Below are 18,402 nucleotides of genomic sequence, written 5' to 3'. Positions count from 1 at the left end.
CTGTTCCTGTCTATTTCTTGGCATTTCTGCATTTGCGTTTTTATAGGAAAGTGCAGGCATTTAAAAAAAGTCTGATCACAAATCCCCCGCATTAAACAAGGACTATGGTAAAAGTACTGAATGAGTGAAGTGGCACAGGAAGATAAGAAAACATTGACAGATTGGCCAGCAACATCGCGATGAAATTGAAGAAACAAAAAAAATGGAATGGATTCAGCAAACAAAAACAAGCAATTTTTGGGTGTGGGTGGTAATGTCAGCTAATGGAGTCTGATGGGAATCAGTCTAGGCTGATTCTCAGTAACGGTATTGCAGTCTGAACTTGGGGCTTTTTTTGATTGCCTGTACTTTCCTATAAAGCTTATGCACCATTGGACTGGAAAATATATTTTGGTTGAATGATCTGGTGGCTTTGATCAGCTTCGCTTCATTCAGTTCTCATCGACTCTGCCTTGTTCTGCAGATTTTTTTTAGCACCATTAATACCTTGTACATGATAACAAAATAACTCAACAGCTTTCTTTAACCTGTTGGTGATAATAACAGACAATCACATAATGGGCTCAGGTGCCTGTTATTTTAAGAGGTGTTAACTGGTTTATTTCAATAGATTAACTGCCGTGTTAAAACAGCTGAGAGGGGAATGCCATACGAACACATTAAAAGCTCATCTGCTAATATCACCAACGGTTACTCTCTAGGTTCATATCTTTAAAATGGGTTTACAGAGATTGAGCATTTAAACAGGTGGGTGGCAAATGGCAATTTTAGAAAACCACGCATATAGAAAGAAAGACTTGCATTTTTACAGCGCCTTTCACGACCTCAGGATGTCCCAAAGCACTTTACAACCGCTGAGGTACTTTTTTGAAGTGTAGTCACTGTTGTAATGTAGGAAACGTGGCAGCAAATTTGCGCATAACAAGCTCCCACAAACAGCAATGGGATAATGACCAGATAATCTGTTTTTGTTATGTTGATTGAGGGATAAATATTGGCCAGGACACCGGGTATAACCCCCCAACTTTTCTTCAAAATAGTGCCTGGGGATCTTTTACATCAACCTGAGAGCTCAGGTTTAACATCTCATCCAAAAGACGGCACCTCTGACAGTGCAGCACTCCGTCAGTACTGCACTGGAGTGCGGGCTTGAACCCACAACCTTCTGACTCAGAGGTGAGAGTGCTGAGCCACTGCTAACATTTATAGTTAAAGGAGTTTAATAAGTAATTCAATTGTGAAGCAATAGGAAAATTTGACCATGGCACTTAACCAATTGTTGAAAATATTTACAAAGCAAACAGGAAGCAAGGGTGTTTGAAGTGATTCATAGGCCAATATTCAAGAGAATAATGTTTATATGGTAGAACTACTGCCAGAGGCAGCTGGCGCTATGACGTTGCTTTGTTTATATTACAGAGTGGGTTCAGAGGATGGGTCAGTGATCAGAAGTCACAACTGTACTCTGAAGTTTCTTGTCATGGACATGCACTGCTATTGAGGGAAGCTCTGTACAGGCAAGCTGGGGCCGAGCTCTCAGGAGCTGAACCGACTGCCAGATCAAAATGGCGACCAGATGTGTCCAGCTTATTATTACCAGTTACTGATTATACCCACAGGTGGCACTTCGGCTTCGATTTTAACTCCCGGGCAGGAGCAATGAAGCTCGGCCGTTTTAAAGGGCCAGGCCTCATTAATATGCTGCTTGCCAATTTCCCGACCAGCTGCTCAGCAATTAAAATCAGGCGGCAGGGGCAGGAACCCAGAGGAACGGTCCCCGGCACAAGATAAGTGTTTGAGGAATGGGAATCCCAGTCAGGGGAGCGGAGTGGGGGGGCTCCAAACTTTTCTTGTGGGGTCTAGAGAAGCCTGTTCCTCCAGGCCCCAAGAAAACTAAGACAACATTTTTTTTAAACTTACCTTGCCCTGCCTTCTTCTATCCCTGGATCCAGTTTCCGACAGGCTTGGCCTGACGGGGAAGCCATCACTGCTCCGTCGCTCAGGCTGTAGTGTATGTAACTGTTCCACCTTTAAGAGAACTATTTTAAGGGTTGCACTACTTTATCTTGGCTGCTGTATACTGTAATACCGGTGGTGACCACACCGGTATATAAGTGCTGTGTAATGATTGATTGGGCAGTGCCGCCCTGACCTTCGACTAGTAAAGACCTGTTAAAAGTTACTCTTGTGGTCTGTGTAGTAATTCCCATTATAACACACAGACTTAACAGTGGCGACGAGTACGATCTTACCCTGCGGCAGAGATACATCCAAGGCAGTTTAACGGGCGTCGAGAGGAGGCATCCGCCCTCATCATTCTGCTGAGAGAAGACTCGGGTCTGCAGAGCAAAGGAAGAATTCTGACACGAAGCCTTCCATCAGCAACAGGCAGTGATCATCCCTTCTATCACAGTGGTGGGTAAGCCGATCAGCGACGAGCAGCAAGTCGGCCACGTTGGCTGTGAGTAGGGGAGGGAAAAACGGAGGATATAAGGGCGGAGAACTCGACCACGGCCGGGGAAAAGAGCCGGACAGAAGCCGGGGCTAGAGGCGCTGAGACTGGGGCAGCGTAAGGCACGGGAGCCGCGGTGAATGCAAACGCAGCCGGTGCGAAAGACCGGGCTGCAAGCGGACTGGGAGATGCAACAGCGTCGAGATAGAGCTCGACCGCGACCGGTGAAAAAGGCCGGGCAGCTACCGGGGCCGCAAGGCGCAGCGACCGGGTCAGCGTAAGGCGCGGGAGAAAATAAAAATAAAAAAAAAACCGCGGAGAACTCAGCCGCAGCTGGGGGAAAGGACCGGACTGCAAGAGGGGCTGGGAGGCACGATTTGAAAACCGCTAGGGAGGGCGAATGCAGCAATACGGCAATCGCCATTACAGCCAGCGGGGGAGAAAGGCAAACGCGGGAAGCCGCCATTTTCGTAGGCGGGGGAAGAAGACAAGCGCGGGAAACCGCCATTTTGAAAAAACAAAATAATAAAAGAAAAATTTCTTTTTGTTTCTCAAGAAGGTTGCGAAGATGCCTAAGCGTGGTAACATCAACGACTTCGATCCCGATGTTGAAGATTGGGCCACGTATGTAGAACGCATAGAGATATATTGTAAGGCAAATAAAATATCAGATGAAGATAAAGCACTAACCTTACTAAACTCAATGGGTGCGAAAACATACGGGCTATTGAAGCATCTTCTATCACCAGCTAAACCGACGGATCAGACTTTCGCTAAAATTGTTGCTGTCCTGAAAAATCATTTGAATCCCACACCGTTGATGTTAGCGGAACGATTTAAATTTTATGCGAGAACGCAACTGAAAGAGGAAAGCAATGCGGAGTATTTAATTGAACTGCGTAAGCTAGCGAAATACTGCCAGTTTGGGGAAAGCCTGACAGAGGCACTGAGAGACAAATTCATGTGTGGATTGTCGAAAGAAGGAACACAAAAGCGGCTGCTTGAAGAGAATGATCTTACACTTGATAAGGCTGTCTCTATTGCAGCATCGCACGAAGCCGCAGCAAGAGGCACTGTGGAAATGCAGCTGAAGGCAGCGGTACTCAGCGTAGATCAAATGGCTTCGGGTACAATGAAATGTTATCGTTGTGGGAAGACAACACACGATCAGAACCAATGCTGGTTTAAAAACCAGGAATGTAGAAAATGTGGCAAGCTTGGTCACATAGCTAAAGTATGCCGGTCAGGAAAGAAGACCAGCAACAAAAAGTCACTGCAGGAAAAGTGCAGAAAGGTACATAAGGTGGCTGAGAAGAGTTCGGATGAACAGAATTCGGATTCAGACTCCAACAGCAAGGAACTGGGTAGTCTGAGAATTCACAATGTGAGTAAGGAAGCTGACCGACAAACTATCTGGGTCACACTGCAGATAGCAGGAGTCCAAATGAAGATGGAATTGGACACCGGATCGGCGTTGACGGTCATGAATAAGCAAGATTACAAAAGGTTATTCAAACATATTCCCCTACGGGATACAAAGATAGTATTGCAGACATACACGGGGCAAAGAGTATACCCCATCGGAAAGATAAAAGTCAAGGTGGTACACAAGGGCAAAGAACACCAAGGAATGGACATATATGTACTACCTGAGGGAGGTCCACCACTTCTGGGACGGGAGTGGATCAGGAAAATAAATATGGACTGGCACTCCCTAAACGCAATAACGGTAGATTCCGGAAAAAAAGATGTCAAACCTGAACGATTGTCCAGAATATTGGATGAGGCTAAAGAGGTGTTCCAACAGGGACTGGGAACACTGAGAGGAATTAAGGCAAAAATCAAGATTGCAGAACATGCAAACCCAAAATTTTTCAAAGCCAGACCGGTACCTTATGCGATACGACCTGCTGTGGAAGCTGAGCTGGAAGGGCAGGAGTACTGTCTAAGGTGGACTGGAGTGAGTGGGCCACGCCCACTGTTCCTGTCATGAAGCGTTCATCGAGTAACAAGCCAGGGGAACCGGGGAAGGTTCGCATCTGTGGAGACTTCAAGATCACAGTTAATCCGGTGCTTCACACGGTGCAATATCCGCTTCCGTGGATTGAGGATATCTTTGCTTCATTGTCTGGTGGGAAACGCTTCACCAAGATAGACCTGGCGCAAGCGTACTTACAGATGGAAGTTGAGGAAGAGTCGCGCCAGTATCTCACAGTCAACACGCACAGAGGCTTGTATCGATATAATAGACTGGTTTTTGGAGTGGCTTCGGCTCCAGCAATTTGGCAGAGGGCCATGGAGCAGGTATTACAGGGAATTCCAAGCACTCAATGTTACTTGGACGATATCCTGATTACAGGAGATGATGATGAGGAACACCTTGCAAATTTGAAACTGGTGCTCACCAGGTTGAAGGAATATGGCCTTTGAGTTAATCGCCAGAAATGTGAGTTCTTTCAGAAACGGATCTCGTACTGTGGTCATGTCATTGACCAGGAGGGGCTGCACAAGTCACCTGACAAGATCGAAGCTGTTGTGAAGGCTCCCGCTCCGGAAAATGTATCCCAGTTGAGGTCGTTCCTAGGGTTGATTAACTATTACCATAAGTTTCTGCCAAATCTATCCACGGTGCTGCACCCGCTGAATGCTCTTTTGCAGAAAGAAGTACCATGGAAGTGGAGCGAGGACTGTAAGAAGGCCTTTCGCAAAAGCAAGGCATTGATCACCTCAGAGGAAGTGTTGGCTCACTTCAACCCAACACTACCTATTCGTTTAGCTTGTGATGCTTCTCCTTATGGTATTGGAGCAGTACTCTCACACAAGTGGCCAAATGGCTCGGAAAGGCCAGTCGCATTTGCATCCCGATCATTGACCTCCGCTGAGCGCAACTATGCTCAGATAGATAGGGAGGCTCTCAGCCTGGTGTGGGGAGTAAAGAAGTTTAACCATTACCTGCAGGGCCAGAAGTTTACACTGCTGACAGACCACCAGCCGTTGGTATCCATATTCAACCCTAAAAAGGGCGTTTCCATTATGACAGCGCAAAGGCTACAGAGGTGGTCCCTTTTCCTAGGGGCACACCAATATGACATAGAATACAAAGGATCAAAACAGCATGGGAATGCTGACGGTTTATCGCGCCTACCGTTGCCAACGGTAGAAGAGGCGCCTACAGTGGACCCAGTGGAGATGTTCCACTCAACCATAGTGGAATGTCTACCAGTAACAAATTCTACCATTGAAAAGGAAACGAGAAATGACCCGACTCTCTCACGAGTCTACGATTTGACGGTGAAGGGATGGCCAGCACATGGCGAACCACTGTTGCCAGCATTCTCGCAAAGAAGAGAACAGCTGTCAGTGTGCCGAGGAACCTTGATGTGTGGATCCAGAGTGGTGATTCCACCCAAACTCCAGAGTAAAGTGCTAAAGGAGCTTCACGAGGGGCATCTGGGTGGAGTGAAAATGAAGAACCTAGCCAGAGCGTTTGTGTGGTGGCCAGGTATCGATGGAGACATCGAAGAAATGACCAAGAGCTGTCTAGGATGCCAGCAGGTCCAAAACGCCCCACCACAAGCCCCTCTACATCCATGGGAGTGGCCCTCATCTCCATGGCAAAGGGTACATATCGACTTTGCTGGTCCATTTATGGACTCAATGTTCTTAATCGCGGTGGATGCACACTCCAAGTGGCCGGAGGTAATAAAGATGTCCTCCACCACCACGGAAAAAACCATCACAGTATTAAGGACCATATTTGCCAGAAATGGGCTGCCGGAACAGATCTGTTCTGATAATGGACCGCAATTCGTGTCCGAAGAATTCAGGAAGTTCTTAAAAAACAATGGGGTTAAGCACTACACGTCCGCCCCATACCATCCCGCCACCAATGGATTAGCTGAAAGGTTTGTCCAGACCTTCAAGAAGGCCATAAAGGCCATGGGTAATGAAGACATAAATCTACAACATAAGGTGGATAACTTCTTGTTGGCGTACAGGAATGCAACACATGCGGTCACAAACCAAACTCCCGCCATGATGTTTTTCAATAGAAGACTAAGATGCCGGCTGGATTTGATCAAGCCAAACATCAGAAGGGACAACCTACTCCACAACTCTATACGCCTAATGATGAAGCAGAGATACCCATAGTATCTACCTCCGATCCGGTGATACTGGAATCAGATGAACCCGACACTGGCATTCAAGCCGAATCGACCTTGCCAAAAGAACCTACTGCACCACCGAAAACTACTACACCACCGAGGCATTATCCGGACCGAGTCAGGAAGCCTCCAGAGAGACTGAATCTGTGAACTGTTTTTACATGAAGTTGTGTATATATGTTATGATGTTATGTTTAATGGGGAATATATACTGTTAAGCTAAAAAGGGAGGATTGTAGTGTATGTAACCGTTCCACCTTTAAGAGAACTATTTTAAGGGTTGCACTACTTTATCTTGGCTGCTGTATACTGTAATACCGGTGGTGACCACACCAGTATATAAGTGCTGTGTAATGATTGATTGGGCAGTTCCGCCCTGACCTTCGACTAGTAAAGACCTGTTAAAAGTTACTCTTGTGGTCTGTGTAGTAATTCTCATTATAACACACAGACTTAACACAGGCCTCTGGTTAAAATAGCATGTCTGAAGAGGACCCCACTGTCAGCCAGATGGGGGTAGGCAAAGAGTGGGTAAGTCCCTTGCTCCATTTTAACTGCCCCCTCCCCTCCACAAAGTGCCACAAAGCTGCAGATCATTGTGTCTGTCTGTCTACCTGTCTGTCTACCTGTCTGTCTATCTCTCTATCTATCGCTCTATCTGTCTCTCTATCTGTCTATTCATCTGTCTGTCTGTCTACCTGTCTGTCTATCTGTGTCTATCTCTCTATCTATCTCTCTATCTGTCTCTCTATCTGTCTATTCATCTGTCTGTCTGTCTACCTGTCTGTCTATCTATCTATCTATCTATCTATCTATCTATCTATCTATCTATCTATCTATCTATCTGTCTGTCTGTCTGTCTATATGCCTGTCTACCTGTCTGTCTACCTGTCTGTCTATCTGTCTACCTATCTCTCTAACTGTCTATCTATCTGTCTGATTGTCTGTCTGTCTGTCTGTCTGTCTATCTATCTGCCTGCCTACCTGTCTGTCTACCTGTCTGTCTACCTGTCTGTCTACCTGTCTGCCTATCTCTCTATCTGTCTGTCTATCTATCTGTCTGATTGTCTGTCTGTCTGTCTATCTACTCCAGGGCTCAAATGCAGTTTCAAAAATAAATGTATGCTGCTCAGAGGTACAGACCAGAGGGAAAAGTATTCTTAGTTTTTAACTGAACAAAACACATTTAAACTGAGGAGTATTGAAAATGCCTGTAAACTGGAACTATGTGCAGGGGATGCCTGAGTTTGAAAAGAGCAGAGTCAAGAATCTGCCATGAGTGTTGAGGGGAAGGCAACAGCGCCACCAATGGGGAAAATACATATTGCACCCGTTAGCGAGTTACGGCGAGCGTCTCCCTCGCACCTCCCACCTCTGCATTAGCCTTGCTTCATATCATAGAATCATAGAATCTTATAGTACTGAAGGAGGCCATTTGGCCCATCGTGCCTGCGCCAGCTCTTTGAAAGAGCTCTCCAATTAGTCTCACTGCCCTACTCTTTCCCCATAGCCCTGCAAATTTCTCCTTTTCAAATATATACCCCATTACTTTTTGAAAGTTACTATTGAATCTGCATCCAGCACCCTTTCAGGCAGCACATTCCAGATCATAACAACTCACTGCGTGAAAAAAAATTCTTCTCATCTCCCCCTGGCTCTTTTGCCAATTATTTTAAATCTGTGTCTTCTGGATACTGACCCTCCTGCCAGTGGAAACAGTTTCTCCCTATCTACTCTTCATAATTTTCAACACCTCTATTAAATCTTCCCATAAACTTCTCTGCTTTAAGGAGAGCAATCCCAGCTTCTCCAGTCTCTTCACATAACTGAAGTCCCTCACCCCTGGTAGTAAATCTCCTCCGCACCCTCTCCAAGGCCTTCACGTCCTTCTTAAAGTGTCATGCCCAGAATTGGACACAACACTCCAGCTGAGGCCGAACCAGTGTTTTATAAAGGTTTAGCATAACTTCCTTGCTGTTATACTCTATGCCTCTATTTTTAAAGCCAATGATTGTGTAGCTTTTTTAACAGCCTTATCAACTTGTCCTTCAAAGATTTGTGTATGTGAAACCCCCAGGTCCCTCTGTTCCTGCACCCCCTTTTAAAATTGTACTAATAAATGTACATGAGATTGCTACCTGCAGAGCCATTAACGCTGCTTGTTTATATTACAGTGCTCCCTCTGGAGGCAGCGCTGTAATTCCAATAGAGCATTGGAAAGACGATGCTCAACAGTATTGTGCCCAGTTCAATATTTGAGGCTTACTTAGTCCGGAATTACTATGGAGAAGTCCAGACATAGAACAATAGCTTAGAAATTACTGCTGTTAATGTCAGTGGACAACATTTAATGCATGCATACGAGCTTATTGCAACCGATAACCCGCTTATTCTGATTATCACCCCCACCAAAATCACAGACGGAGGAACGTTATAAAGGGGTTAAGCATTCATTCACTGATATCACCAACAGCAGTCTCTAGGCTCAATTTTTTCTCAGACAAAATGATCCGGGAAGAGATATAAATCGAGGCCACTGATTTAAGCTAAGATAGATGATCAGCCATGATCTTATTGAATGGCGGAGCAGGCTCTTAAATGCCGAGTTGTCTACTCCTGTTCTTATTTCTTATGATGTTCATAGAAAAATGGACAGACTTGCAGAATTCCTATTAAAGTCCTGGTAAATCCCATGATCCCATGTAATAAAAACAGAATTTTACTTATTCAGCCGTTGGAAGCTAATCACCCTAATTATAAACGGATGCAATCATGAAATGTAATTCCCAAAGTAATAGACAATGGAATTTGACTGATTCAGTCACCATTATTCACAGGGGCTGTTTAAAATTATTAAATTAAGAAGTTCCTTATTGAGAACAAGTAATGACGACACAGTTATTATAATCTTAGGGCCCAGAAACTGGACATGGTTCAGAGTTCATTTCTTCTACGGCTGCAAACATGTCAAATAAACTTGAAGGTACACTGAATAACAAAATCTAGGAACTCTCCAAAGAGTGACATTGCTGATTAGAGAACATCAGGACAGAGGAAAGATGGAGACCAGCCAGTCTATATCAAATGCTTAACTAGGATATAGACTTCCCAACTCCCCTGGTACTTCAGTGAGTAGCTGAGTTGTACACACCAGGACACTTACAGCTTCCATCCCCAGTCTGAGCTGAGTTAGCGCATCTCGACTAGACCTCAGTGTCCTGGGTTGGGGGGGTGGGGGGGCATTTGTCTCGCATTCTTGCTCCTAATTGCTACTCAGTAAGTCCCACTGGATGTGAGTATGTGTTGATGCTGAGTGAGGCTGGTATTGGGGTCCCTGTGATGTCTCCATGGAAGACGCAGCTACCAACACTCACTGTCAAGGCTCACACTTGAATAATGACCACTTGGACGAGGTACTGGAGGGCGGTTGGAGCACATGAAGCTACACCACAACAAATTTTATACCGGTTCCGCACTCTCCAGGCTGAGATTCTCTGCCTCTTTTGAGTGAATGGGTGGGAAATAGTAGGCTGGCAAATGTAACAACAGCAACAGCAGCAACAACAGCAACATCAACTTGCATTTACATATAGCCTTGAACACTGAAAATGTCCCAAGGAGCTTCACAAAGCATAGTCAGACATGAATATATTCCGAGCCAAAGAAGATATATTAGGTGGCGTTTTTAAGGAGGGTCCAAAAGGGGGAGAGGTGTTGATGTTTAGGAAGGGAATTCCAGAGTGCAGGGCCTAGATGGCTGAAGGCATGGCTGCCAATGGTGAGGCGAATGGAAGGGAAGAATGCACAAGAGGTCACAGTTGGGAGGAATGCAGGGGTGTTGTTGGGCTGGGGGCGGGGTTGCAGAGGCAGGAACATAGGAACAGGAGTAGGCAATTCAGCCCCTCAGGCCTGTTCCACCATTCAATGAAATCATAGATTTTTCACAGAATCTACAGTGCAGATAGAGGCCATTTCGGCCCATCGAGCCTGCACCGACACATATCCCACCCTATCCCCATAACCCATGTATTTAATCCCCTAACACTAAGGGTCAATTTATCATAGCCAAATCAACCTAACCTGCACATCTTTGGACTGTGGGAGGAAACCGGAGCACCCGGAGGAAACCCACGCAGACACAGAGAGAATGTGCAAACTCCACACAGACAGTCGCCCGAGGCCAGATTTGAACCCGGGTCCCTGGCGCTGTGAGGCAACAGTGCTAACCACTATGCCACCGTGCCCCTAACTCCATATATAACTGCACCTAACTCCATATATAACAGAAAGCTATCAATCTCTGATTTAAAATTAACAATTGATCTAACATCAATTGCAGTTTGCAGAAGAGAGTTCCAAACTCCTACCACCCTTTGTGTGTAGAAGTGTTTCCTAATTTCACTCCTGAAAGGTCTGGCTCTAATTTTTAGGCTTTGTCCCCTAGTCCTAGAATCCCCAACCAGTGGAAATAGTTTCTCTCTATTTACCCTATCAGTTCCCCTTAATATCCTGAAAACTTTGATCAGATCACTCCTTAACCTTCTAAATTCTAGGGAATACAACCCTAGTTTGTGTAATCTCCCCTCGTAACTTAACCCTTGGAGTCCGGGTATCATTCCGGTAAACCAACGCTGCACTCCCGCCAAGGTCAATATATCCTTCCTCAGGTGTGGTGCCCAGAACTGCTCACTGTACAAAGGTATAGTCTAACCGGGGTTTTGTACAGCTGCAGCACAACTTCAACCCTTTTATATTCTAGTCCTCTAGATATAAAGGCCAGCATCCCATTAGCCTTTTTGATCATTTTCTGTACCTGTTCATGACATTTTAATGATCTATGTACCTGGACCCCCAAGCCTGTTTGGACTGCCACTGTTTTTAGCTTTTCATCATTTAGAAAGTACCCTGTTCTATCCTTTTTAGGTCCAAAGTGGATGACCTCACATTTGCCTACACTGAAATCCATTTGCCACAGTTTTGCCCATTCACTTAATCTGCCTACAATTCCACCTATCTTTATGTCATCGGCAAATTTGGATATATGACTTTCTATGTCATCGTCTAAGTTGTTAATAAATACTGTGAATAGTTGGGGCCCCAACAAAGATCCCTGCAGGACACCACTAGTCACCTACTGCCAATTTGAGTACCTACCCATTAACCCTACTGCCTGTCTCCTGCCGCTCAGCCAATTTCCTAACCAGGTCAATAATTTGCCCTCAATTGCATGGGCTTCTACCTTAGTTAACGTCTCTTACGTGGAAAGTCCATATAAGTAACAGCCATAGACATTCCCCTGTCCACTACTTTACTCACCTCTTCAAAAAATTCAATCGGGTTTATCAGGCATGACCTACCTTTCACCATGCTGGCTCTCTCTGATCAGCTGAAAATTTTCTAGGTGTTCAGTCACCCTATCTTTAACTATAGACTCTAGCAATTTTCCAACAACAGATGTTAGGTAGGAAGGGGTGAGGCCATGAAGGAAATTAGACACGAGATGAAAATTTTAAATTGGAGGTGTCTGGGGACCAGGAGCCAATGTAGGTCAGCAAGGACAGAGATGATGGGTGAGTGGAGCTTAGGGCAGAATAAAAAGAAAGAAAGAAAGAAAGACTTGCATTTATATAGTGCCTTTCATGACCTCAGGATGTCCCAAAGCGCTTTACAGCCAATGAAGTACTTTTTGGAGTGTGGTCACTGTTGTAATGTAGGATAGGATGGAGACAGCAGAGTTTTGAGTGAGTTGAAGTTTATTGAAGCTGGAGGAAGGGAGGCCAGCAGGAGAACATTGGAATAGTTGAGTCTGGAGGTATGGAAGGCGTGAATGAGGATTTCAGTGGCAGACAGGCTGGGGTAGCAGTGGAGGCAGGTGATATTGTGGAGGTGCAAGTAGATGGTCTTTGTAATGCAGAGATAGATGGGGTCAGAAGCTCAGATCTGGGTTGAATGGGACGCTGAGGTTGCAAGCAGTCTGGTTCAACCTGAGAGAGTGGCCGGTGAGGGGGATGGAATCAGTGGCACGGGTATGTGAGGAAAAAAAGCTGAATAAATAACACAGCCTAGAAATGATTGTTGCCCATATTAGTGGACGAAATCTTAACATGTTCCTATGAAATTCTCTGCCCATTATTTAACGCAGGTGTTAAGTTTTTACTTTGGGCTAGCAACTCTGCTGAAGTAATCGACAAAGAAACATCATCTGAACTCTTTAAGTGTTCACCTACTGTATCAGCAACAGGCTTGTATTTCAATGGGAAAGAGCTAAATGGAACTGTTGTAATGTCGGATAGGATGAAGGCAGCAGAGCTTTGAGTGAGTTGAAATTTATGGAAGCTGGAGAATGGGAGGCTGGCCAGGAGAGCATTGGAATAGTTGAGTCTCCAAATGGAGTTGAGTATATTCAAGGTTGAGATAGTTAGATTTTTGGACTCATGGGGAACAAGGGATGTAGAGATCGGGCAGGAAAGTGGAGTTGAGGTCGATGATCAGCCATGATCTTACTGAATGGCGCAGCAGACTCACGGGGCCGTATGGCCTACTCCTGCTCCTATTTCTTATGTTCTTACATTCTGATGTTCTTACGAACAAGTTGCCTTTTCTCATTCCTGTACTTCTAAGAACATTTTTTCTGCACTTCTTCAATTCTCAACTACAGCTACTGCCACTTAAACTGTCAAATAATTCAGCAGCTGCCTTAACTTTGGAAGCACTGCATGCCTCAGATAAACCCAGTGATAATTTTTCAGCACACTTTAACAAAGCACAAACAGATTAAAGCTAACTGCAATCAATAGTTAGAATTGATTCTGGATATTTAGGTAACACAAGCCAATGAATTGAAAGAAAAAAGAAAACTTACCACTCAAAAAATTATAAATAATAGGATTTGCTGCACTGTTGGCATATACCAGCCAATGTGAGAACGTAAACCATCCGTAGAGTGTTGCTCTGTCATTAATATTGTCAAAGATTCCAAACACCCTGAGGCAGCAAGCAAGAAAGACAGGATTAATCCCTGTGGCCACTTTACAGAAATAAATCACAACTGTAAATCTAATTTTAAAGGCACCATCTCGCGATTGTGTTTTATGGTGTGACCCACGTTAAGCAACATAGTCACATGTTTGGGGATTTTGAGTGCCTGCTCTGAAAACTCAAGATTCTGATTCACCGGCCATGACTTTATCGCGTGGGGGTGGGATGGAGGCGGGTTGGGTGTCTGAAGCCATTTTTTCAGATTTTCGCTGCCAACCAGCCTCCTCAGGGCTATTAAAATCGAGCCCACCATCTTGGCTGCCATAGAGGAAAATTGAGTGGACAGGATCTCACGTGGATAATTCAGATGGAGCAAAAATTGGGTGAGCTGTTACTGGCATGCGATCCTCCACACCTGATTTTCATCTATGTGATGTTCCCAAGTAATCCAATATGCCCAAGTGCAATAGCAGGGATCACTGCCTCATATCTGCTGCAGTGTGCAGTAACATGATCTAGTTTTCCTGGAATGTTTCAACCCTTGCCATGGTCAAATTTACTTGTCAAGGTGCGATTGGTTTCAGTAACAAATTTTTACATGTCACATACATTCTGGCTATGTCAATCCTTAGGTTCTGAGCATTGATTGGCCTTTGGAGCCAGATGTGGCCAATCGACATTCATTTTTTGGGAAGTTGCGCCCACTTCCAAAGTGCATGGTGGGAATGTGGAGAAAGGAGGAGATAGAAAGATTCACTGCAAACCTTACAGTGATTTCATGGTCATTTTTCAAATTACTGATAAATATTTTAACAAAGTCATTGAACCCTTTATTTTCAATAGTGTACTTTTTGTTGCTTTTATCTTTGGGAAAGAATTTCAATACAGCAGCAATGAGCAAATGAGAGATAACTTTCTCAATAAAGGTAGCCCAGTCACTTCCAATTTGTTGTGCTTGTTCATTTTTTGCAGTTTTATGTACTGATATTGCTACTTAATATTTGTCTAAATAAAAGGTAACATAAAAATAATGAAGATATTTTACTCTGTATATAAACTATACTGGAATGGGGAGGTATATAAAGATAGATTGGTAAAAGATTTTACTTTAGCTTTACAAATCTAAATGCATTCGCACCCGAACGACCAGATTTAGGAACATCTTCTTTCCCAGGGCTGTCATCCTACTGAACTCCACAAATAAACTCTAAAGCCTGCACATCTGCCAATGCACTTTATTATGGTTATGTTTATGTTAATGTATTACAAGCCAAATGAATGTTGAATGTTTAAATGTCTTAATCTAAATGTACACTCTCGGGAGCCGCAAGCCTACATTTCGTTGTACTGCACTTGTGCACTAACAATGACAATAAAGTTGATTATGATTATGATAACTTGACTAATTTCAAAGATATGAAGCCAATAGAAATGGGAAGGAGTATTGAGTGTGATGTCCCAACTACGGTCTAACTAATGCTTCTTGATTCTGGCTAGATGTCAAAGATTCTTATTAACTTTCAATCATTCCCAAATCCTTTTCCTAATTGATATTTTGATCAGTGTTGTGGATTATATTATATTTGTCTGAACAAATACTGTCAGATGTTCCAGTGCTTAATCTCTTTAAATCCTATTATATGAACTTCAACTCCTTGACAGAATTCACCATTCTACACGGTATTGTGATGGCAATGTACTTGAGAATCATCTTTCATTCCCTCATTATGACTTTTAATGACTATAGCAGAAAGCCAGGGGCCAATTCCAGTAGAAATTAACCCCTAGGTGCTGCTCCCAAATGAGTAATTCCCATTTATAATCACCTTTACTTTCAATTGTCCAGGGAAGTTTTTAGTTAATTAGCAACTTTCTCTTTCACCATGTGAGGTATAAGCTTTTAGTCACCTTGTCAAGATACCTTTTAGAAAGCCTAAATAATTTTGAATTCATTAATCTTATTTACTTAAATAGTGGCATCTTCAAAGAGGCCTAATAAGTTTGAAAGACACTGGGGCTCCTTGCAATAATGACTTGTGTTTATATAGCATTCCTCTGCTGCAAGAAGCTGTCTCAACATGCAGTGAGGTGTAATAGGTGACAAGCACAAGTGTATTGAAACTCAGGTTAAGTCATGGACCTTCCATCATGGTCTTACCCTAATGCGCAAGGGCCCATGAAATATCCTGCTCATTTCATAGAATCATAGAATGATACAGCACAGAAGAGGCCCCTCGGCCCAATGTGCCTGTGCCGGTTCTTTGAAAGAACTCTCCAATCAGTCCCACTTCTCTGCCCTTTCCCCATAGCCCTGCAAATGTGTTTTAAAAATTTAAATAACTTTGGATACATGTTATACTTGAAGGATATTTTAAAAAATAAAGATAAATAGATCAATAAGTAAAGAGAGATGGATAGACACACGAAGGTAGATGGATAAATAAATTCATTGATTTGTGCCTTGTTAACGCCCTAGGGCGCTAACGGGGTGTAAAGCAACTAGCGCCCGGGCGCGGCACCGCTAACGCCTCCCGCGAAATTCAGTGGGAGGTTAGCGGCGGCAGTAACCATTAGCACCCTGCGGCATTGCGCCTCCGGCGATGATGTCATCGCCGTGCGCAGCGCCCCGCTCGCGCCCCAGCCGCGATCTTCGGTAGCGCCCCCTGACTTACTGCCGGACTCTATGTCCAACAGGGTCAGGGGCGCGTACACGCGGCCGGGGAGGTGCAAATTAAAGGGGAGGTGTCGGGCGGCCATTTTTGTTGCTAGCCGCCTGCCAGCACCTGCCCCCATTGCTGTCCCCGGCCTCCTGTGAAGCCCCCCAGCAGGATGCTGGCTGCACTCCATGAGCCCAGCACTCCTCTTGAGTGCCGAGCTCTTTTGCCGGCACTCCGATCCCTGGTGGCCCAGCTGGGCCCCGGGTTGTGCTGCACTAGGCCCCTCCCCTTTAATAAGGGGAGGAAGGCCTGCAGTACCGCAGCACAACATGCTGCAGCGCATCGCGCTGTGGCACATAGCGCCGGGAAATTCACTGGTAGCGCCCCAAGAGGGAGGCAGGGCGCTTCCAGTAGTGCCCTGCCTCCCTCTTGGGATGCTACCAGTGAATTTCGGGAGTGGGGGCGCTAACTTTTTTGGGGCGCTGAAACCCAGTGAAGTCAATGCCCCAAAGGGGGCACGACCCAATTTTGCCCCCAAGATATTCTGTCCTAATGAAATGAGATGTTAAGTCTTCGGACAGCACCGGTAACAGCGGAGCCAACATCACAAACTTCATGTAAATGAGACTTGTAAATGTTTCAGGCTGCGAATTCATTTAATTTGATGACAGTATTTACAGTCTCCAACCTCACCTTTTCAGAACATTTAGCACGCTTATTGGAAGGTAGCAAAGTGCGAAAAAAACCAAAACCACCATAAGCATCCGTGCTGTTTTCCGTCTTGTTTGGATCTGTTTGATTTCTGCAGCAACAGCACTTGTTCTCGACTTGGATTGGACTCTGCCAGCCCTCTGGGATGAACACTGCAGGGCAAGAGGCTTCCAATTTCTTTGCACTACCGAGGAAGTCCCTGGAATCTGTAATTTAAGTGAAAAAGTACAGTAAATGGCAACTGTTATCAGCATAACAATAATCTTCCCGTTGATGGTGTTGTCACGTACTTACCTGTCGACACCAAAGTTTCCGAAATATTTGAAAGTAGGCCAAAATCATTAGACATAAAGGAGCCATATATGTAACAATGAAAAAGCAGATATGATAGACCTTGGGATAAATGTCATCTGTAATGAAAATAAGAAATAATCAAAATCACACATTAAAATGGAATACAATTATAATTAATTATTCTGTTTGGTTAATAGTAAATTAAAATATTATTGACCCACGACTTGGTTTTAACTTAAATTTTATATCCCTCCAGTTAATAAAAATTGAGTGCAAACTTCAAGAATGTATTCAGTGAACTATATTACGTAACATAGAAGACCGTATTAACGCGAGAAACCAGCTAATCCTAGTTCAACCACTTCTGTATCTTCCAACATTTTAGTGGTAGTGGAACTGGAAACTGAGCAATCTAGAACTTCTCATGAAGTGCTGAGAATTCATCAGAAACGAGTAGTGTCATGAATCTTATCATGACTCGTGAAGTAACACTGGGCGGCCAGCTGGTGGCACCGTCCAAGGAGTATAAATACTCGGGTGTGGGCCCAGCTTGCTCAGGATGTTTCTGTAACCAGGAACTAGTGATGTAACTAGAAATCTCATGGTTGTGAAACAGTTGATTAAAGCCTTGTTTTACCAACCGCTCAGTAGTCTTTTTACATCAAGCAGCTCTGAAACACAAGCATTTCTATTCCACCACCACTTAAACACTTTACAAGGTGAAAGGATCACAGCTGCAAACCACTGATGTTCCTCAAATGTACATGCACCATGTTGTACTTTGTTTGTTATTTGACAACAAAGCTGTATTATAGACCAGGCATTATTCAGTATAATTAACATTTAATAAAAACATGGCTCATTATTGCACTACTGACAATTAGTGCAAATTGTTCAATTATTTGTGCAAAAAACAGAAATTAAATTTTTTGCCCGATTATTAGTAGCGTCTCGTGTCGCATCGGGCTTGGCTGAACAATAATCATAAATTCAGTGCTGTGACGGTATAGAAGAATGGCAGTTCTGTTATTTGTTTTATAAAAAACAACAAAAAAGAGAGCACAATATAATGATTGCTGTGTCTGAATGATTTGGTTCTATGGAGCTCAGAATAGGCATGATTATCAGTGCTTAAAAAAAAATT

At 44.1% G+C, this 18,402-nt stretch overlaps 1 protein-coding gene across 2 annotated transcripts in view; it reads right to left on the bottom strand.

The window, feature by feature from the left end:
• Positions 1–18,402, bottom strand: part of hcrtr2 (hypocretin (orexin) receptor 2) — an 88,633-nt gene that overhangs the window by 34,229 nt on the left and 36,002 nt on the right. For both annotated transcript variants that reach the window (XM_085996516.1, XM_085996517.1), the window contains exons 4-6: positions 17,259–17,374; positions 16,947–17,170; positions 13,481–13,602 (exon numbers count right to left, since the gene is read on the bottom strand). In XM_085996516.1, coding sequence (XP_085852642.1) covers positions 13,481–13,602; positions 16,947–17,170; positions 17,259–17,374 — 462 coding nt within the window. The remainder of the gene's footprint in view (positions 1–13,480; positions 13,603–16,946; positions 17,171–17,258; positions 17,375–18,402) is intronic.

The sequence above is a fragment of the Somniosus microcephalus genome, chromosome 9 (assembly GCF_052327205.1).
Source record: "Somniosus microcephalus isolate GS21.2 chromosome 9, FLI_Smic_1.0, whole genome shotgun sequence".
In the NCBI taxonomy this organism is placed as follows: domain Eukaryota; kingdom Metazoa; phylum Chordata; class Chondrichthyes; order Squaliformes; family Somniosidae; genus Somniosus; species Somniosus microcephalus.
This window is presented reverse-complemented; position numbering and strand designations above follow the sequence as displayed.